At 44.7% G+C, this 22,874-nt stretch overlaps 1 protein-coding gene across 3 annotated transcripts; it reads right to left on the bottom strand.

Moving 5' to 3' along the window:
* Positions 1-604: 604 nt before the first annotated feature.
* Positions 605-22,397, bottom strand: LOC136442490 (uncharacterized). Of its 3 annotated transcripts, none has more exons than XM_066439379.1 (10): positions 22,238-22,395; positions 18,682-18,742; positions 17,681-17,815; positions 14,011-14,151; positions 13,245-13,682; positions 5,076-12,903; positions 3,766-3,999; positions 3,353-3,432; positions 2,952-3,095; positions 605-2,435 (listed from the first exon to the last, which is right to left on the bottom strand). In XM_066439379.1, the coding sequence occupies exons 1-9, from the start codon at positions 22,285-22,287 to the stop codon at positions 2,955-2,957; spliced, it is 9,108 nt and encodes a 3,035-aa protein (XP_066295476.1). In that variant the 5' UTR covers positions 22,288-22,395; the 3' UTR covers positions 605-2,435; positions 2,952-2,954. The 3 variants fall into 3 exon arrangements, with proteins under 3 accessions (XP_066295476.1, XP_066295485.1, XP_066295492.1); XM_066439388.1 differs by having other exon boundaries at positions 13,578-13,682; XM_066439395.1 differs by lacking the exons at positions 605-2,435; positions 2,952-3,095; positions 3,353-3,432 and having other exon boundaries at positions 3,882-4,738; positions 22,238-22,397.
* Between the last annotated feature and the right edge of the window lie 477 nt (positions 22,398-22,874).

Here is a 22,874-nt window from a genome sequence, read left to right as displayed (position 1 = left end):
TACAGAATGTGTTTGTGTTCGGCGCCAGGCAGAGATGGTTACACCCAACATGGGCGGTGACGGCTTAGAGCTTTAAAGACAATGTCGATGACCTCACGACACAACACAACACAGGCAGATTACAGTCAACTTCACACTTGTAAACATTACCCGTGAGCCCTGGTTTATCCAAATATCTATATGTCCTTTTTTCTGGTTTGATGGTATTTGTCCTTTTTCTTGGACATACATCAAACATTTATATATTCAAATTTGTCGCCTGAATTTAGTCTTGTCACGTTCTAGCTGTTTATGTTGATGGCTGAACTCGGAATGAGGTGTCAAATTGCCAGTTCCCTGTGCCACCGAAACGGAACACAATTTGATGCTGATGAGCAAAAGAAACAGCCCATTTGGACGAAAATATAAACAGAAGTCTTTTAAAGAAGGAAGTAGAATAAAAGAAACAAAACGGGAACATCATTGGCTTGCGTCATTTCATAATTGTAACCAGTTGGATTTTTCTAATGTAAAGGGTACTTTTTGTCCAAGACAACAATACTTAATACTTAATGCTAGGAATAATAATCACACGTAACAGATAAGGTACTGACACACAAAGGCGTATTAGTAGGTCAATTGTTATATTAGAATATATTCCTAGTAGAATACAGTTGTAATGTTTCACCGTACGTTTAGGGGTAGGGTTATACAAAAGATTAGATTACTTCATCATTTTGTTATCGTTTAAGATACACATGTTTGTTTACACAATGTTAATGACTACTGATAACAAGCCACCTGTATATGATGAATAGCGGCCTGACATATAAGCTGTGAGGTATACTGTGTATATGCTAGATTTGAACTTCATCATGTCACCATGTGTATATCAAAACACCTTAAATCCCCAATCCATGCATGGAGCTAGAAACTTCGATTTCTATTGAATTATTCCGTCTATGATAGTGCTTATCATGATTATAAGAACGTGATATCCAATCACCGGGGAATACATATACATATAAAATGAAAATACCATTATATGATGGTATTTTACATCATGATGATAAATAGTGAATTGTCACTATCAGACCAGTTTCCATCGCCTGTACAGCTAATTTGCTTTAGCTGACTTCTCAATTTCGAGCTGGATTCGATTGTTGATTTTATATGTATATTATGACTGAACGTATTTGTGGACTGTCGAGTAAGTTCGTCTTGTAGTATTTAAATATTTTGATGAATTATCAAGTTGTTGTTTTTACTGCCCTATAAATTGTAATGGCCGAGCTCCAATTCAGCCAATGGGCTGCCATTGTTCGTGACATGTGAATCAATCAATAAACCATTACTACTAGTTACCTATGATATAGCGAACCCTAGACTACAAACATATACAGGTTTCAATGATGGATACGCGTATACGGTGAACATAAAATCTCATCTGCTTTTTGTTGGGTAATATTCGAACATTTGGAGTCTTAATTATTTTGTTGTCAGAAGACATTTGACGTCATTATTTGTAATATTAGACGAGCTTATGATACTGAAATAACTTTAAATATCCAGTATCTAGCCTTTTCAGACGTATTCTGGTATGACATTCCATGTATCCGTTGCTACGCCAGGGATCTACATTTTCTCAGGGTACGAAGTAACCTTTGTCAATCATCCAATGCTGTGGATATCTATACCGAATCTTTTACAACTGTGGAAAAACCGCCATGCAGATGATAGAAACTATTAGTACTACTTGCATGTGATCAAGTCATAACCAGCTAGAAACTTCGATTTCTATTGAATTATTCCGTCTATGATAGTGCTTATCATGATTATAAGAACGTGATATCCAATCACCGGGGAATACATATACATATAAAATGAAATTACCATTATATGATGGTATTTTACATCATGATGATAATAGTGAATTGTCACTATCAGACCAGTTCCCATCGCCTGTACAAGTAGCAATGCTTATGTTTATAGTCTGTATCAAACTACACATGGCTTATTCCTTTCGACATTAGCATGTAATTTGATAATAGATACTTGCTGTATAGAAACTGTAGCCTAATGAACCCCTCGCATATTTGAAGTCTACATTGCATGGTGTATAATAATACGTTTGTTTACATTTGATACAATTGGAACAGGTATTATCTTATAGTTGACCCTAGTAACGGCAATTTCATGTATAGTTACATTCAGTACCCAACTCCAAGTATTTACAAGTTAGTAATTGTAACAGATCACATTGTATTTCGTTCGGCTTCAATACATCTATACGAATGTCTCCTTTTCACGTTCCTCCATCCATTTTTCCATCCCCCAGTCTATTGTTAGTATAAATGTAAACACGTAATATTGCCATGTCACTTTCAAACTTCCACACTGCATCTTCTATTCGGTATCCCCCAGTCACGTCCTTCTTCCTTCTTCTTCTTCCCTCCCTAGAATAAAGAGACATCGATATCGGGAGTAAGTTGAGGAATGGAGGTGTTATGTCACGAATATGCCCAAGGAGCTGCACGTACAGGTCCTTGATAAATGATTGCAGTTTTTTGGGAATATTCATAACGTATATTATGGAGATTGTTCAAGTTCAGCTCCATTGTATATTTCAGTAATACAGGTGTTTTTTTAAGCCTTGATCAACAAATGACCGAATACAGCAGCAATAGCGTTTTTCTGTATTCGTGCCGTGATGACGCGTCAGTATGATGATGCAGGAGGTTAAATGATGAAGGAGGTCAAGGTATCCATTGCTAGTTTTACTGCCCTCCATACGATCATGAACAAATACATATACATATACATGTACGTCTATTTACGGAATGTAAAATGAGCTATTTACACAAGTATGACGAAATGTATGTAAATGGTTTAGGCAGAAATTCGGAAGCCGTGCTTGTGCTGATATTGTCAAAACACTTCATGTATCGTTAAAAACATAAGCTTTTTTTTACATTTCATATCTGTATCTTTGGCCATCTCCTCTTGGGTTGTCCAGTTGGGGACCTGTCGTCCAAGACACTGGGACGCTTCCCCAAGCTTTCCTTACTACTGGACCTTCTGAAGATGGGGAAATATCGGCTCGACGACTTGCTCCTCTGTGAAGTTGGGAAAGAAAGAGGAGACATCATGTGTGTGTTCTCTTTTTCTTTCAATTATAATATGTCGTATGTGAATTTTTGGTCTCCTTCTACTGTTGGTGCCAGATGCCTTCGCAAACGTTATAATTCCAACTCTTACTCCATGACATGTATGGCACATTGTGTTTTGAATATGAAATCAGTTTGGTGACTATTCCAGTACTACCACTACGGACTGGAGCCCACTCTTTCTGTATGTGAAATGAAAAGACTACCTTAACTCCTTTCTGACTTCCATAGGACGATAGAGAGCTGACCTCGCTATCGCGTCGAAGGTCCACATAGTCGTCTCCGTCTAGAGAATGAATAAAAACATTTTGCAAATACAGTAATTCTAAAGTCAGTCATGGCACCCTGAGAGATAGCTACTAGTACTAAGTACTACAGATTTGCCTAATCCTTACAGCAACATGGTACAAATAAAGGCATAAATCGAATTGATACGTTGTATTGATACTTTTAGTGCATGATTCTTCGTTAGAGCAGGTTTGTTCTGTAAGATGTGCAGGTTGTTTGAAGGTACATTAATATGTTGTCCTCCATGACCCCACTCGACAGTTAGTGATCCCTTTGATCTAAAGTTCTCTCTAAGTTGTTGTTAGGATGGCACATAAAAGGCAGTACTTACTGTCTAGTTCTGATGGAGAGTGCCTCCCGTTGGCCATAACCGCCTTTGGTACAGTGGTATCTGCAGTACCTGAGGGTGGCGTAAGCGGCGCTGGGGGTTGGGGAGCAGGTCCTTTGGGGTGTGCTGGTATGGATGGGTATCTCGACTCATGGGGAGGGGAAAGGGGGCGTCCTGGCGGGGAGGCGTAGCCATTTTGCAGTGATTGGACGTGGAAAGCATGCGCAGAAGCAGGCGCTGACAGCAGTAAGAAAGTAGGAAGACGTGTTAGAAACAATTGGTCATAAAACCTAAGTGTCGTAAGCTAAATGTTATCATGAAATAGAAATGTTGGAAAACACACAACGAAGAACTGTGACCGCTGTTGTTATCATGAATTAGAAATGTAAAGAAACCTAAAATCATGGGAAGGTATATTAGTGATTTGAGATGTAAGATGTAATGGTTATAAGATCAACCATGAGTAAATCACAGCTGTTAGGGAACATTGATTAGTTCACAAATAAAGGAGAGACCCTAATGGAGATAGGCATATTGTAAACGCTTTTTTCACTAATCTTGTGAACTTCGTGGCTAAGCACTATTTCCAGAGTATAATTGCCAGCATGGTTGAGTCTGATTTTGATTCCCATCTTAGCTCCGGTAGTTTCATCATGTGTTATACACATGTTTTTTCAAGACAGTGACTTTACAAGCCTCAACTCTAAGCAAAACAAAAACACATTCATTCGATTTTATTTATGATATACCGTATTCTAAGCCATTTAATTCTATATGCTGCACAAGGAATGCAAGAGAGAATGAGGCCCAAACATCTCTCTTTTCACCTACCCACTTGCTAATATATACAGTTCCCGTCATATTGTTTTCAATCCTGTCTATGACTATGTCTGCAACTACGACTGAAACTACATGGACTTTGTATAAGAAGGTTTAAGTCAAATTGGTGATCATCCCTGGCTGTCAGTTGGATCACCTGAAAAAAGTTGTTAAAAAGTCCCCATTAGGCAAGGTGTCTACAGGATAGTGATTTACATCATAACTCAACATATGACATGTTCTTATGTCATCTATGACAAGTGATATAGTACTGCATTGCCTCCATACTGCAAATGAAGTCGTCAATGGAAAAGTTAAATGTGTAATATTTTTGAAATTCAAAAGTAGCATTACAAAATTGTTGTTGGCTTCTGTACCAAACTTTGTGCTGAAAAACGGTCCCCTTAATCATGTTAATTATGTTATTATTGCATAAGAATTTGGGAGAAGCATTTGCTTTGCATTGAAATGTAGGATTTAGATATTCGACCAACCTTGGGACACTGGTCGACTAGTTGGCCGTGCGGGAGGAGATGACGTGTACACATGTTGCACAGGGCTGGTTGCCCTCTGCACGGGTGGCTGCGGTGCCCTTCGTTTGACTAGTCCAGAAGTGCTGCTGTCCACTGACCCTTCCCCTCTAAGCTGACGGCTGTCTCCATACGCGCCATCAGAGGGTTGATGATACCCTTGGAATGTTTGCAGCGGTGGAGCAGACGAGTACTGTGGATCGCCGCCCATCGCTGAATAAACCGACCTTCCTCCTTGTCGTGTCAGAGTTTTCCAGTCCTGCATGTCGTGGAGAACAGTTGCCTCTGGTGATTTGACGATGTCGGATCTGGTGTCGGATCTGGCGTCGGATCCTTCGACAAAGTAGGTGTTCCTGACCCTGACTGGAACAGCGACACTGACGTAAGTTTTCTCTGGTGCTGTCCCGTTCCCTTGGTCTGTCCCAACGACCCATGTGGTGGTCTTGTCAAAGTTGATCGGCACTAGATGAGGCGGGTTCGCTCCGGGATGTGTTGGCAGCTTTGCTACCTCATTCTGCTCACCAACCGTCCAGTGAATCAGACGACTGAAATCGAAGGCAAACGGTGGTCTGTCACTCCGTATCCTAGGTTGTGACTTTCTGTGGTCAATGAAAACAGAATCTTGGCGGTTGTAGATTCTTTCCATAGATCTTTGCTGTTGCTCGGCTACGTTGTCCTGTCCTGTCACCTCAACCGTAGACCATCCTGATTTGGGCAGCTGGTCATCCGTGACTTCATGTTTGCCACCTGTTGTCATCCTGATGAGCTTGTCATAGTCAAAGTCGTCATCACCTCTGTCTTCGACCGTTTCTGAAGCAAGCTGCTGTGCTGAAGTCCACTGCTTTGTTGGATAACCAACCTGAGGGATATGACCGACCTTGAAGTTATCGGTCTGCCTAAGATGCCCCGTGTTAACAGGATACTGTAGGGAAGACGATCTCCTTATTCCGCTGTGTTGTTTGACCATGAACATTTCGTCGTAATCGTGAACATCGACACCATTTTCGACTAGCTGACTGAGAGGATTGAACCGGATGATGCCCTGCTGCATAAGGGTGTCCAGTTCTCCAACAACCTGGATCTCCGCTGGAACCCAGCTACTGTGTAGCGTGGATGCGTCTGCCCTGTGGAATTCATCGGAGGTGACAACCTGCTGGGCAGGTACCGTTCGCTCGACAGGAGGGATGGGCTCGTCGGCAACCTCCGTTTCCGGCATGTAGTGTGACTCCTTGCTTGTCGACCTGGCCCTCGCCGTTTCGTGTCCTGGGACAAGCCGCCACATAGACGTGCGGGTCTCTAGGGGAGGGAGTGGCTTTTGTGACTCCACGACCTCATTCAGATTCGTCTCCTGGCCTGAGTACGCGTTATGACTGTGAACATGATGCGAGTGTACCCTGCGAAAGACCTCTGCTGGTGTCTCCGCTTTGTGGGCAATGTCTGCCGGAAGAGGCGGGATAACTGATGTTATTTCCACTCTCTCGTGGACGTTTCTCTCGTCAGCAGGCGCTTGTTGACTGTCCACGCGTTGCTCTCGCACCTTCTGCAAAACCTCAGCAGGTATGGAACCTTGCCTGGCCGCGTCCGTAGCAAGAGGTGGAATAACCCCGATAACATTTCTCGCAGAAGAATTAACGACAGTCTCCCGTGGTGGATGCCGAACCCTCGGCGCAGGAATTTCTGTCCACGTGGTTGGTTTTGGTCTCATCCTGTGCATAGGATATCCATCTACAACGATGACCCGCCCGTGATGATGGTGAGATGATGATGGAATCCTATCGACATATGCCTCCCTAACACGGAGTACTTCTTCCCGCCCCCGTTGTTGAATTCTGAAGCGCTCAGTGTGGGCGTGATCCAGCTCCAAGTGTGGAAGTGTAGACCTCATTGCTGCGTCCGATGGGTGGGGATGTATTGTACCGACTGCATGTTCTTTTACATTATAACTTCCTTCCTGGGCTAACTGCTGGATCCTGTAGCGTTCTGCTCGAGCACGATCCATCTCCACGTGTGGCAGTGTGGACTTCCTAGCTGCGTCTGATGAGTGGGGCTGTATTGTACCGACTACATGGTCTTTCATATCAACACTTCCTTCCTGGGCTAACTGTTGGATCCTGTAGCGCTCTGCCTGAGCACGATCCATCTCCACGTGTGGAAGTGTGAAACGTCTGGCCGCATCCGATGTGTGGGGATCTATCCAATTGACGCGTTGCTCTTTTACATCAACACTTCCTTCCTGGGCTAACTGCTGGATCCTGTAGCGCTCTGCCTGAGCACGATCCATCTCCATGTGTGGCAGTGTGGACCCCATTGCTGCGTCCGATAAGTGGGGCTGTATTGTACCGACTGCATGGTCTTTCATATCAACACTTCCTTCCTGGGCTAACTGTTGGATCCTGTAGCGCTCTGCCTGAGCACGATCCATCTCCACGTGTGGAAGTGTGGAGCGTCTCGCAGTATCTGATGAGTGGGGATCTATCCAATTGACATGTCGCTCTTTTATATCATAACTTCCTTCTTGGGCTAACTGCTGGATCCTGTAGCGCTCTGCCTGAGCACGATCCATCTCCACGTGTGGAAGTGTGGACCTCCTGGCTGCGTCCGACGAGTGGGAATCTATCCAATTGACGTGTTGTTCTTTTATATCATAACTTCCTTCCTGGGCTAACTGCTGTATCCTGTAGCGCTCTGCCTGAGCACGATCCATCTCCACGTGTGGAAGTGTGGACCTCCTGGCTGCATCCGATGAGTGGGGATCTATCCAATTGACGTGTTGCTCTTTTATATCATAACTTCCTTCTTGGGCTAACTGCTGGATCCTGTGGCGTTCTGCCCGAGCACGATCCATCTCCACGTGTGGCTGTGTGGACCTCCTGGCTGCATCCGATGAGTGGGGATCTATCCAATTGACGTGATGTTCTTTTACTTCAACACTTCCTTCTTGGGCTAACTGCTGGATCCGGTTGCGTTCTGCCCGAGCACGATCCATCTCCACGTGTGGCTGTGTGGACCTCCTGGCTGCATCCAATGAGTGGGGATCTGTCCAACTGACATGATGTTCTTTTACTTCAACACTTCCTTCCTGGGCTAACTGTTGGATCCGGTAGCGCTCTGATCGAGCTTGATCCATCTCCACGTGTGGAAGTGTGGAGCGTCTCGCCGCATCTGATGTGTGGGGATCTATCCAACTGACGTGTTGCTCTCTTATATCATAACTTCCTTCCCGGGCTAACTGTTGGATCCTGTAGCGTTCTGCCTGAGCACGATCCATCTCCACGTGTGGCAGTGTGGACTCCCTAGCTGCATCTGAAGCGTGGGGCTGTATTGTACCGACTGCATGTTCTTTCATATCAACACTTCCTTCCTGGGCTAACTGTTGGATCCTGTAGCGTTCTGCCCGAGCACGATCCATTTCCAAGTGTGGAAGTGTGGACTCCCTGGCCGCATCCGATGTGTGGGGATGTATTGTATCAACTTTATGTTCTTCTACTTTCTCCTCGCCTTCTCCCGCTAACTGCTGGATCCTGTAGCGCTCTGCATGAGCTTGATCTAATCTCAAGTGTGGAAGTGTGGACTCCCTGGCTGCATCTGATGAGTCATGATCTATCCAAATAACCTTAAGCTCTTTCAAATCGACCGACCCCTCCTGAGCCATCTGTTGGATCCTGTAGCGCTCCGCATGAGCTTGATCCAATCTCAAGTGTGGAAGTGTGGACTCCCAGGCCCCATCCGATGAGTGGGGCTGTATTGTGTCAACCTGGAGCTCTTTCAAATCGACCGACCCCTCTTGAGCCATCTGTTGGACTCTGTAACGCTCTGACCGAGCACGATCCATTTCCAAGTGTGGAAGTGTGGACTCTCTGGCCGCATCCGATGAGTGGGGATGTATGGTATCAACCTTCTGCTCTTCTAACTCTTCCTCCCCTTCTTGCGCTAACTGTTGGATCCTGTAGCGCTCTGCCCGGGCACGGTCCATCTCTAGGTGTGGAAGAGAGGACGTTCCTGCTGTCGTAGAGTCGGGAGGTTCAATTACGATGACCCTTTGCTCCTTGACGTCAATGACCTGTTCACTGGCTAGTTGTTGTATCCTGTAGCGTTGTGCGTTTGCACGGTCCATCTGCTGCTGCGGGAGCATGGAGGAGCTTACTGTCAGAGAAGAGGGATCATCAATTGTGAGGATGACCCCCTCTTTAAGGTCGATGATGCGTTCCTCGGGGAACTGCTGCATTCTGAAAGACTGTGCATGAGCTTTGTCCATGTCAGTTTTTGGAAGTGTTGTGACTTGTGCATCCTCACCTCCAGAGGGTGGAATGATGTAGATGTACTCCTGTCTTGTGTCGATGACATGCTCCTCAGCGAAGTTCTGTGCTTGCAGAATCTCTGTCTTTGAGGACTGGACATTTTCAAGGCGTTGCGTTGGCACAGCAAGAACCTTGGCCTTCCCTTCAGTGTCCTTCTTGTAGGGAACCTCGACGATTTCATGTTCTTTTAGTAAAAGAACAGCCTCTTGAGAATTCTTCAGCTCTGGTGGAGGGACGTAGACTGACGTCTCTGTTTTAGGAGCCTGCTCAACCTGGATGTAAGATTCATCTGGTAAATCAAATTCTTTTGCAATGTCTGGTGACAACGGAGTGATATCCGAGATCACCTCCAGCCCAACCATGTTGATATTGGTTTCCTTTGCCTGCAAGGTATCTAGCTCTGTCTTCGATTCTTGGATAAGTGCCTTCCACAGGTCTAAAATGGCCACCTCCCCAGACGTTGCGGAAGTGTTTGTCATGTCAGCAAGTGGCTCTGACTCCTCGGGCCGAACGTGTTCAACGTACTCTTCCCCGTGGTGAATCTTCGGTGCTTTGAACGATTCAACAGTCCCTTTTCCCGCAACGTGGGTTTCCATTTGAGGTATGTCAGCTTTCTTGGGATCACTGTATCTTATTTCCGGCACTTCAAGCACGTTGTCGGAAAGTTCATTGACGGTCTCCTCATGCGCTTCCTTCAGCAGAGATCGTGGGACTGCTTGTAGGGACAATGAATAGTCAGGGTAATCTTCTGTCTCCTCTACGTGGTACTCAGCGTGTAGCTGTTTGGGCTTCGGAGAAATCACGATAGGAGACAGATTGACGTCCGCCACTGTGATCTGTTCCTGCTCTTCGTGGAACTCAAGCTTGGGGAGATCCAGCTTCTTCATTTGCATAGCCACCACTTCTACCTGTCCGAACGCGTCCATGTCCGCCAGACTGATGTCAGCTTTATCCAGAGCGTATGATGACTCCAGATCCCCGACTTCTCCGAGCTGGAGATAATTCTCATGTTCGTCTGCAAACTTCATGTCCATGTAAAGAGTCTGTAACTCGTTGCTGTCAGCCTTGTTCTCCTCGGCTTTCGGAACTAGACTCACCTTTGCTGACTCCTTCTCTACCTGCGGGATGTCCTCTGTTTCTCCAAGCGCCAGTTCATACAACTTTTCATTGACTTTGAAGTTTCCTTTTGGAGGTGGGGAGATAGGTCTCTTAACTTGGTGCACCTCGTCCGATATGACGGGAGATGGTTCCTCTGCAAAATTTACCTTCGGCTGCCTTCCTTTTGCCGTGTATAACTGCCCCAACGCAACCTTTGGCGTCGCTTTCGTTGTCTTCAATTCTTCGAACTCAACATCTTCACATTGTTCCCATTTTGGCAGATCCCTCTCTACGGCAGTATGTATCGCCAAGGGTACCTGTTCAACCGCTTGCTGACTGACATATACGGGGGTAGATTTGTCTACCTCTATTACGTCGACCTCCGCCCTTTCGATGATTGGTGGCTGAAGTCGACGAACTTTTTCCAGTTGGAGTTTTTCCAGTGTGTTCTCGATACCTTCGTTGTACTGGGGTGCTTCTGTCTTTTCAAGAGTGACAGTTTCCACCTTGCCTTCCAGATTCTCTATCACTTCGTACGTTGGCGTTTGTAGGGCGATAACTTCAAAAGTACCTGCTTCCTCAGCAGTGACATGCTCTTCTGCCTCATCTGCTTGAAGCAACGCTGATTCTTCTGACTCTGTTTTCTCCTCTGTGGCAGACGAAAGCACTTCTATCTTCTCCACTGCGGCCTTTTCCCATGGAATAGGTGGGTCACCTTTCCTCGTCTGCTCTGACGTCACCACAACCTCATCTTCTGTAGCCTGTAGGTAATTCGGAGCTGTAGCCTTAACTTCCTCAGAGTTGGGCGAGTACATCTCCTGGGACACTGTGGAGAAGGTGCAGGATTCGATTTTGTATGGCTCAATGGCTTCACCAAGGTCTTCTTTTTCGAGGGTGATTTTCTTCTCTTCGCCACTGAGGTATTTCGCATCGTAGGACGCAACCTCATCTGTGTTATGCTTCCAGACCACTTGCTTCAGCGGCTCAAAGATTGTCTTCTTGAAGTCTAATGGCTTTAACTCTCCGTCAACTTCTTCGGGCTCAACTGTAACCTTCCCTTCTTCTCCTAGATATAAGGGTACACAAATATCCACAGTACTCTTCATCACCATATGGAATTTCACTTTCGGAATTTTTGTTACGGGTGAATTTTGATACTTAAACGCCGGTATTTCTTCAAGTGTGGTCTTCAGTTTCAACTCTCGTTTTGTCTCCTTGGCCTGTCTGAATTCTGGATCCTGACTCGTCTGTTGAAACACTTCTGGCTTATTAGACCTTAGCTTTTCTGTTTGTTTGAAGGCAGCTTTTGAGTAAGTGAACTTTTTAATGTTATCTTTGACCTCTCCCAGCTTCAATTCTATTTTGTCCTCTTTGGCTTCCAGGTAATTTGGACGCATTATCTTTGCCTGAAACACCTCCGGCTTGACTGAACGCAGCTTTTTTGTTTCTTCCACCGCAACTTTAGAGTACGTCAACTTTTTGATGTTATCTTTTACTTCTTCCGCCGCAACAACTGTTTCCTCTTGTTTCCCTTTGTGATACGCCATTTCGGTTTTGGCCACAGATGAGTTTGCCGTTGACAGCGGTTGGCCAGTTTGTGCCACTGCTGCTTGGTGGTATTTGATTGGGGGTATGTTGGCGACGTTGCCAACTGGACGTATCGTTGTCTGCCCTTCGCCAGCTTCCATGTACAATGGAGCCTCGCTGGTTACTTGACTCACGAATGCCTGGTTCTGATCTTGCTTGAGGATTTCATAGCAGGGTTTTGAATACACAAGGCCTGGGATAACGCCTTGTAGTTCACCTAACGATATCTTTATCTCTTCCTCCACTCCATTGTTGAAGTTGGGGTCCAGGCTTCTTGTTATTGATTCTTGTGCCCTGTTTTTAGTCACGTCTATGTACTCATATTTCACCTTCTGATGCTCGAAGCTCTCTATGTCACCTGTGATCTTCTCCTCTTGTGTAGACACACTTCCAGCAACCCCTTTGTGATAGCTAGGGTCTTGGGTCTTCGCAATCGTCTTCTTAGGTTGAAGGAGTTGTTGGGTGACATTGTTATACTGTGGGCGCGTAAAGTTGGCAGCAGAAGTGTCCACACCTGTACGAGTACTTTCCAATGCTAATTTTAGTGTTTGTTCCGTGCCCTGGTTGTATACTGCATCTTCTGTCTTCACTTGTTGTACGTCAGGTTTGAAGAATTTTTCTGAGGATTGGGAAGCCAGATGGGCCTTTTGAAATTGTGCTGTAGCGATCTTTGTCGTGCCTAGTTGCTTCTCCTCGCGACCGATGCCGTAAAGGGTCTGCTTGAGTTTTCTGATCTCATGCGTGGGTGTGCTCTCAATGCCCGAGTCTGACTCTTCCAGGAGCTCTATTACTTTCAGTTCCTTCTTGACCTATCGGTGGTGAATATTTAGGTTAGCCTTCGAAGTCTTATGTGCAGTTATTGAACGAATCAAGACCTACACATAGACATCTAAATGCATGTCAAAATCCTCAGTCATACAAGTATGATAAACTTAAGCCATAAGATTGTTGTTTCACGGACTTGGATTGCAACGCTACATGCAAAAAAGGCAATAAAACATGGTGAGAAAAAATAAAATGTTTGACGAATACACATGCTGATTGGCATGATAATTCTAAAAAGGTCCATACTTTTTGGACACACTATTTGGCTACACAGACACATGTATATGATGCACTGTTTGCCAATTTACTAATACCAGTTGCTCACCTTTGCAAGCTGCCCCTGACTACCACCATGGCCATTGCTCGTAACCTTCTCCAGCCATGTCGGCACCTTGCCTTTCCCGTCTGACACTGGCACCACGGAATCCTCCTTCGGCCCCACTGGCACCATTGCCGCATCTACATCATCACCACTACCATCTTGCACTTGTTCCAACACCACCGGTATTGCAGACTCTGGGTCACTACCAACTACTAAAGCATCTACCACCTTTGGTTCAAGCACCGCCGAGCTACAATCCCCCAAATCATTCTCTGTCCCATGCTTTAACGCTCCTGCTACCAATGCCTGCCACACCGTGGGCTGGTTGCCCAGTACCTCTTCTACTTTCTTCTTCCATTTGATGCCAGGCTTCGGAGGTGCTCGCTGCAGTCGGAACGGTCCTTTGATGATGATCCGCATTCCAGGACCCTTTATCTCCTCCTGAAGAACATTTTGTGTTGAAGAAGATGCAAACGTGTCAACAGGATTATATCACAGTTTCTTTGTTTCCGATGATGACAAAGACGTAGTGGTGAGGTATGTGTTCTAATTGCTTTCCCACTTATAATCAAAATTACTGCCAGAAACTCATGATTTTTTCTACTTGGAAAAGGTTCTATGTTTTCTATTTCAACTGGGAAAAATCAACAAAACATGAAATTAAGGTCCTTAGCTATCAAATATCTCAGTGAAGTACCAGCAACATAAAGCAATCTACCATTCCGTATTCAAACACAAAGAGGATAGCTTAGAAACTGTTAAATCTTACCTCAATTTCCTTTTCCTCCACCACTGTCTCTTCTATAACTTGTGTTGTTTTCTTAAGTTCCTTGGAAGCTGCTTCAGACTCCAGTCTGGATCTGGCATCTTCCACTTCATACACTTGGTCTTCATATATCCAGATGTGCACCTGTGGAAAAAAGTCAAATCATGTCAGGTTATGCTGTATTTACGCATTTAGGCCCGATTTACACAGTCGTTGACTCAGGACTGTGCAAGGAGAACCCTAGGCCACTCAAGTAGTGTTTTCTAGTAGGAAAACTCCACTTGAGCAGCTCAAAGCTCCTCACACACAGCCCCTCGCTGACTCCAAAAACTTGTGTGTAAACCTTGCCTTAGCTTTAAAGTTGACTGCTCAATTCTGCATACAGATGCTGTTAACCTTTGGTGGCAAAACTACTTGGCACCTCTACCCCATATTTACTAGCAATTGAAGTTACAAGTGACAAGCGAAGTGGAAAATTGTTACAAAAACTAGTCCTGTGTCATGCAGGTACATTTTACAGGACCCTGCACAAATTTGCAAGGCACTGTTACACTAATCAAGTTTTTTGTAAAACTTGAAACGATAAAATTAGTAAACACTAGACCCACAGCCTCAAGAACGCAAACTTCCTCCAACAGCAACACCCTCATTCACTGCAAATTTTGAAAAGTTTTGAAATTTTGCAAGTTTTGAAGAAAACTGTTTTTTAATCTTTTATATTATCATGTACTATCATATTATTAGAGCTTGACACGATCTGGTTCGAGTCGGACTACACCGATCTCCGTCCGATATTTGCCCTTTTTGCGCGCCAGTTTTTCCACCGACGCCCGTACTACTCCTTCGACCTTCGCCCAGACCTTTCTCCCCGAGACCAGCAACTTCTACAACCGCCGTTTCTCCACCTTTCAAGCATGTACGGAGCAGGTAAACGGAAAACGAGGCCCCCTGCGCGGTTCGCCCTTTCCCCCACCGAAGAATCTGAAGAGGGCGGATGGCACTCCACGCCCGACGCCAGGTTGACTGAGCAGCTGAACAACGAACTTTTGGACGTGAGCAGGCGGATAGAACAGATGAAAACTGATTTGGGCATTCAGGAGGCAGAACTCGAAACGGCAAAGACCCCCCTCCCCATATCTCCGCGGCCACGAGAGGATGACGTCACGGGTTCTAGGTCCATCTTCCCAGGGGGCTTAGCGGCGCCCAGCTCCCAACAAGATGGCCGTCGCCAGCAGAGGGTTCCCGTCGGCGTGCAGAGGCACTTCACGCCGTCCCACACCAGCGTGCCCACCCTGCGGGAGGTGCGTGCCTTCCATGCCTTGCACAGTAACCCGCCACCACACGCGCCAAGACCGTCAACCCGGCAGCAGGCCTCCGGCGGCGCACTCGGATCTGAGAAAAGCCCTCCCCTCGAAAACCCGCAGCCTTCCCCGGACGGCGATCCACCGTGTCCAGGTAAAAAACTTTCTAGTGGTTTATCAAGGAAGGCACACGATAGGGTGGTTAGGGAAGTCAGTTGGCCCCACGAATTCGTATTTTCGGCCTTCAAACCAGTCACCCATGACTCCCTAACTTGGGATCAGTTAATTGCAGGCGAAATGGCCATCATCCTGAGTCCGAACACGCATCCCATGGAGAGCCAGAACCGGGGCCACATATTGAGGGGCCTGATGCTCGACATCCCCACATATTCCTTCGTCGGCATCCGAAACTTCTATAAGATTTTGTGGATCCATGTTGAACACGGTCTCGTCACCATCGACACCGAGACCACCACAGCGGAAGTGCACAAACTCAAAGAAGAACACCTGAGGAAACCCTCAGCTGACTCTGGTGTTGCGAGCAGTTTGCAAGCTAGTCATGGTCAAACAGCCTACATGGACAGAGGTGCCGGGCCAAGAACCACATACTGTTATAGATATCAGGGCAACACGTGCTCCTTCGCCACAGACCATATAGCTGCCTCTGGTGTGTTGCACGTCCACGCATGCAAGTACTGCTCCAGACACAGACCGGGAGTGGATGCCGGACATCCAGCAAGGTACTGCCCACACAACAAGGACCGGGGTGGTCAAGGCAATTACGCAGCGGCACGGGACAATTTCTGACTAGGCCCCGCTCACATCACAGAACGGCCCAATCTGGTAAAAACGTTGTCTGGACCCACAACTTCAAGCCACGTGACCCACCCCCCATCCCCGCCCCTCCCAACACCGAAGGTCAGCGCCTTACGTCCACGCCCTGCCCTGAAGCCCTCACGCACCGAGATGGCGAGTACCAGCCCAGAATCCCTCGCACTGATGCTCCCAGCACCCACATCCGTTGGTATTTGTAACAACACGTGGTTCTTGGCCCGGCTGCTCTGTCCATGTAGGCTGTTTGACCCTGGATAACGTGCACACTGCTCGCACCGCCGAAGTCAGCTGAGGCTTTACGTAGATGGTCTTCTTTGAGTTTATGCACTTCTGCTGTGGTGGTCTTGGTATCGATGGTAACGAGACCATGTTCAACGTGAATCCACAAAATCTTATAAAAGTTTCTGATGCCGATGAAGGAATATGTGGGGATGTCGAGCATCAGACCCCTCAAAATATGGCCCCGGTTCTGGCTCTCCATGGGATTTGTGTTCGGACTCAAGATAATTGCCATTTCTCCTGCAACTAACTGATCCCACGTTAGGGAGTCATGGGTGACTGTTTTTGTGGCCGAAAATACGAATTCATGAGGCCAAGCGACTTCCCTCACCACTCTGTCGTGTGACTTCCTGGATAAACCACTTGAAAGTTTTTTACCTTGGATCAGAGACTCGCCGTCCGGAGATGTCTGCAGGTTGGCGTGGGGAGGGCGTTTCTCGGCTCCGAGTGCGCCGCCGAAGGCCGGCTGCCCAGTTGAAGGTCTTGGCGCGTGTGGTGGCGGGTTACTGTGCAAAGAATGAAAGGCCCGCACCTCCTTCAAGGTGGGCACGTTGTTGTGGGACGGCGCGAAGTGCCTCTGCACGTCGACGGGAGCACTCTGCTGGCGACGGCCATCTTGTTGGGAGCCGGGCGCCGCTAAGCCCCCTGGGAAGATGGACCGAAGACCCGTGACGTCGTCTTCTCGTGGCCGCGGCGATATGGGGAGGGGCCCTGGTCTTTGCCGTCTCAAGTTCTGCCTCCTGAATGCCCAAGTCGGTTTTCATCTGTTCTATCCGCCTGCTGACGTCCAAAAGTTCGTTGTTCAGCTGCTCAGTCAACCTGGCGTCAGGCGTGGAGTGCCATCCGCCCTCTTCAGATTCTTCGGTGGGGGAAAGTGCGAACCGGGCCGGGGGCCTCGTTTTCCGTTTACCTGCCCCGTACATGCTTGAAATGTGAAGGAAAGGCGGTTGTGGAAGTTGCTGGTCTCGGGGAGAAGGTCTGGGCGAGAGTCAGAGGAGTAGTACGGGCGTCGGTGGAAAAACTGGCGCGCAAAAGGGGCAGATAGCGGACGGAAATCAGTGCAGTCCGACTCGAACCAGATACGTGTCAAGCTCTGAGTCCCAGAGTCAGTTGATCTCAGAGCTCACGTGTGTTCTCGCGCAATCTCGTGTGACATGCGCCGTTCTCGCGAGAACAATTCCGTCATATGCTGCCTACTGTCATCATGTGTGCCTGAATATTGACAAAAATTACTCTTAAAAATTTAGACAAACACTCACCCATTTTCCGTTCTCATAAAACCATTCCTCTTCTGCCACAATCCTTTTGCCATCCTTGGTGCACTTCTCCTTGCCAGTTGACAGGCCACCGTTCATCCAGCCCTGGACTGTGGATTGGACCCCATTCCCATTTCTCTGTAAGAGATATAGGTAATCATGATGAATACATAGAATCTAGTACAACTAGTACTCTCATCAAGTATTTTTGATGCTCCCACAGTAAGTTTTAGACTGACTCTCATAATCACTATAAAGACCATTTAACCTACAAATACATTTCAAGCTTGCTTTGCCCATGTTTACCTAACATAATATTCAGATGACAACAGGGCCCATTGTTTGGCTTGTCCTCCAAATCTGGGAAAAGTCCAATCATTGTAATAGGTGGATAGAAGGATTACAACAGCAGATTGATAGAGACATTCCGTTTTCATTGTGCTAAGCTCAGTATTGTATACCGTGTTAACGGCTGGCATGGACAGAACTCAGGTATTTCCAACAATTGGCTTAGTACTATATTTCTTCATTCTCCCTCTAGCTTTACAGGTGGTCTGCATAATGGACATGCATTACGAGATGTACAAAATTATCAGTGCTCATAACACATAATGATAAACTCAGCAAAATCTCCAATGCATTACCTTAAATTCCACCATGATGTAACGACCAATTATGCTGGTACAATGAATCAGAGTGGTCTGTCAGTACAAAGTCATTAAAATCAAAACGGCTAGCTGCCCCTGCTTACATACCATTTGCCAACATAATTCCTAGAGTAAAACGTTTGTGTGAATACAGTTGAGGACGCACTCATTTGTGGACAATAGATTGTATTGCATTACCTTGTAACATCACTGTATTCTGAAGAGACATTGAGTGCCATATAATTCAAATTCCAATTGAGGGAAAGGAAATATGGATAATCATACAAGTAACAGGATTCCTTCAATACCCAAGTGATCATACTACATACAATTATGTTAAAATGAAATATTTCTTACCTGTTGCTCAATGATGAGCTGTTCGTCATTTTCCCACATCTTGTCTCCTTTTTCATCAGTCCTGTTTGAGATGAAGATGTTGAAAAAGGTAACCGTTGACAAATTCAATGCAAGAGAGTTTTAGCTGACAGGAGGCATTTATAAAGATCTCTTTCTAGGAACGTCATTGATGGATAGATGTCTTCAGTTACATGTAACTTTTGGACTGGTAAATATCAACTACCATCTTCACGTCCAATATTCAAATATTCCAGATAAGTTTTCTATTCTTTAAAATTGTCAAGTTAATTCATACTAGGCAGTAGCAGTAGGTATTTTCAGTGCTTTAGATTGTTGTGCATATTATGTAAAGCTAGTGTGCGACACACCTTGACCATAATCATTGATACTACTATCAAAATATACTAGTACTTTTTTCTCACCTATTCTACAATATTCTAGCAGATACATAAGTCTATCATAATGGTATCTTGGCAGAAAATTCAAAACATTCTTAATGATAGGCAATTCATCAAGGTCAAACATATCAAAATAGATAGCAGGTGGCTGGCGTACGTTTGCCACCCTTCCGCCCACAAAGGGACGTTTCACAATGTTTCCGCACAGCCTTTGTGTTTTGGCTTGTGCTCTTTTATGTTGAGATGCCTGACCTGATCCAACTATACACTTGAGTGACTCATCTGTAAACTATGTTCGGAGTGTGTTTATACAACAAGGGATGTACCACTACTGACCTTACCGGGCAATGGACATATCTCAGTGATGTACACAATCTGATGCTGATAGTCTGGCACTTAAAAATTTGTCTTTTAGAATTATTAAAAAGTGATATCTCTAATTTTCAGTGAAGCCAAATCTACAATATTTGAGCCTTGTTGTACCCTTAGGATCAATACCAAGCATTTTATGAAATCAATAATACTAAAAGTCATCATAACTTCAACTTAAACTTAGTTTGACCCACAGATAACCCCATCAGGGGCAAAGTAGGGGGAGGAGACCCTGGGCTAGGGTGGGTAGGCCTCCAGCCTGGTGGAACATCTCAACTTTTGGAGACAACATGACCGACCAGGCAGGGCGTTCCACTGGGGTATTTTTTCGTAGAAAAAATGAAAATCTGCATGTATTAGTATGGGCGTAGATGGTCTGGTATTTGAGCTGGTGGCTTCCCTGGGTATGCACCTTGGCTGGTCTGAACAAAGCCTGGCCTTTTAATAATCCTTGTAATTTTCATACCAACAAGAGCTAACAAGATGTAACTGGTGGCTCTGGAAAAAGAATTAGTGCTGAAAAATTCTTACTACTATTAGATTTATCATACTGGTTAAAACTTGAGGATGTGCACCTGTATAAGATAAATTAAGGTGTTGATAATTGTCAGCAACTCCTTTGACCACCAAAAATTCAAAAACCTGACTCATTCGTAAATTAGTTGCTCTAAGACTTAATATATCAATATGACCTCGATGAAGGAAAGACTTTTTGATGATGTATAAGGGGGAGGGGTATTCAGTAGTATGCCTGTCTTTCATGTGCATTATGCTCATTGCTCATGATACTCATTATGCCAATCAGTGTGTGGTGATGGTACAAAATGTGAAATCCATTGTGGTCTGGAAATTTCCTCTTTTCAAGTACATGCAGGTATCAAAATGCTAAGTCTGACTTGAATGTATGACTATTAGTAACAGTTTCCAGCATCTAATTGTCTGACTTAAAGATTGTACCTAGGGCCCTCATGGATCAGTATATTAAGTTCAGCACTACTGTTAGGCCTGAGCCCAAACAGCATATGGAAATATTATTCGTTGAACAAAATATAAATTTCCTGTTTTACCAAAGAAATCCACACCTTACATTATATGATATAGAATGTAGGAGTTTCATGAAAATCTCTTCTAACAATCTCCAATTGCTTTGCAGCAAAAAGATATGATAATTTTGGACAGAATGAAGTGAAGACGAGAAGCCGTTCTGTTGATATTCTCATCAGAAAAGTAGCAGATTACTGATTGGCAGGTAAAATTCACATGGTTGTATACAAGAAAACTTAAACATCATAATGACACAATAGAATCATGCACAGTGTGCTTTATAGAGATATACAGAGAAGTAGAATTCCTCTTCTGCCTTCTACATTTCACAGAAAAGTCACATGACAAACAAATTAGTTTGACCTTCTGGCCTCCATTCCTTTATGTTGTAGGGCAGGGTCAACCTTTAATGAAGACTCCTTTTGGGGTCAGGGTGAAACTATCTTCACCAGAAGAGGGCTTTTGTAGCATTTTTCAACCAATCACAAGTAACAACATAGTATTTACACTACCCACTAGGAGTTAACCTCCATAAGGGTATCATTTACAGTCTTGATGCCATGTTATTTGACTGAGAAATGGCAGGAGCTTGATACTCATGGGGTCAAGTACCACAATGTAGACTACATGGCCACACCTTAAACAAATTTAAATGACAAATCACAGAGTTATGTCAAAATTGTAGGTTGGGTTTTCATTTTGTATTCCTGTTTTAAATCATGATTTGCACAAAAATTATGACTAAGATGACTCTTCCATGTGTAAGATATGATACGCTGTAATGGAAATTTTTGAAAATGACGAAAACGACTACAAGGTCATAGGTTATGTCAACCATGTTCTTTGATTTGTTCATCTTTCTATTTAACCTACAATTATTCTGGGATGCCCTTACCTTCAAGTCAACATGATCATATACGTACAGGGGCCACAAATGTTGAAGAGACAGAAGATAACAAATTGTAATACAAAAAAGTATTTCAGGAAATGACGTTTCGTGTTGATTTTAGCTGTAGGTGTGCCTCAAAAAAAGGTCAAGGTGTGTCACACACCAGATTAACTGAGTGTACAAAAGAGTGTACAACTATCTAAAGCCCTCAGCTGCCTAGTCTGAATCGACCTTGCAATTTTCACACAAAACAAACAGATCTAGTGTCTTCCGAACAGTTAAGATGTGGTAAGAACACAGTGACATCATGGAATATTCCTGTAATCCTTAGATTCCTGTCATTAGCTGTCCCTTACTCTGGAATCAATGATTGTTAAGCTACATGTCCAAATTTAATACTTTGTAGGCATCCATTTATGTACAGGTATTCTAAGGACTTAATGTTGTATATAATGACATTGAGTCTCCAAGAGTCAGTTACTTCAATCTGATAGTGAAAATGCCATTTAGAAGTAGCTTTGATATGTCCAGTAAGCTACATGTATTTATGTTCATTGAAAAGATATAATAACTATGATTATCCTTTCATTGATATCTAAGTCACTGAATATTAGTTTAATAAACAGCTTTTAAACCATTCAAAAGTGAGCATTGGAGGAAAAACAACAGTAAAGAATCAGAAGTGCAAGCAGTTGTGTACACAGCAAACAGTGTCATTGATTCATCATAAACATTTTAAGACCTAATGTTACATTTTAGCATAATTGAAAGGTCAAAAAGAAAGTTTCAAAGTTTCTTGAAGTAAAATACTGCACAAGGAATTTGTATCAGAAATCTAAGACAGTCTACTCACAGTTTTAAGGCCCATTTGAGAACAGAAGCACGCGAAAAGGTGTCCCACATGTACAATGTACGAAGGACTTGTTGACATGAAGAGTCGTCCCCCCTCTCCTACCCTGGACGCTTCAGGCAAGCAGTAACACAGTTGAAAGGCCACCTTCTTGCATCGTGGTTCACAGGTGGAAGAACCACTTCATTTGCATGCTGACAATACCGGCAGCGCACATCGGCATGCTAACGATGCGGATCGCCCCCAGGCAACATCTCTCACTCCAGGCTACACCTTCTGATGAAACGGTCCCCAGAAAGTGCGAAATGGAACGAAATGGACGACATGGAACGACATGGAACGAATCAAAACAACATATGTAACATTATGAAACTAGAAAGGCAACATTTGCGAGCAAATACAGCATGTTTAGCCATACTCCTCGCCATGCAAAAAATGGACTTTTTCATAATCATTCCAGCTCAAAATTGAAAGAAATAATTAAAGAATCCTCCCCTTGCAAGAATGGGATATTCCGTGCCATTTCCATGTAAACCAGTCGAAAAATATCCGCTGAAAATTACACTCTTGCGCATAATCAACCCAGTTCAAAATTGAATTAAAAAAGATCAACCCCAGGGAAGAATGAAGTTTTCCATAG

This window comes from Branchiostoma lanceolatum, chromosome 1 (genome assembly GCF_035083965.1).
Source record: "Branchiostoma lanceolatum isolate klBraLanc5 chromosome 1, klBraLanc5.hap2, whole genome shotgun sequence".
Lineage (NCBI taxonomy): Eukaryota > Metazoa > Chordata > Leptocardii > Amphioxiformes > Branchiostomatidae > Branchiostoma > Branchiostoma lanceolatum.
The sequence above is the reverse complement of the archived record's forward strand: the minus strand, read 5'-3'. Positions and strand labels throughout refer to the sequence as shown.

What these genes read in the sequence shown, in the direction of transcription:
- LOC136442490 (XM_066439379.1), bottom strand. Translation starts at nt 22,287, where the DNA reads ATGTGGGACACCTTTTCGCGTGCTTCTGTTCTCAAATGGGCCTTAAAA. An exon ending in TTTATGAGAACGGAAAATGG is followed by an intron (nt 14,152 to 17,680) that starts GTGAGTGTTTGT and finishes TTTTTTCCACAG; the next exon opens with GTGCACATCTGGATATATGA. An exon ending in TAGTCGACCAGTGTCCCAAG is followed by an intron (nt 4,000 to 5,075) that starts GTTGGTCGAATA and finishes TACTGCTGTCAG; the next exon opens with CGCCTGCTTCTGCGCATGCT.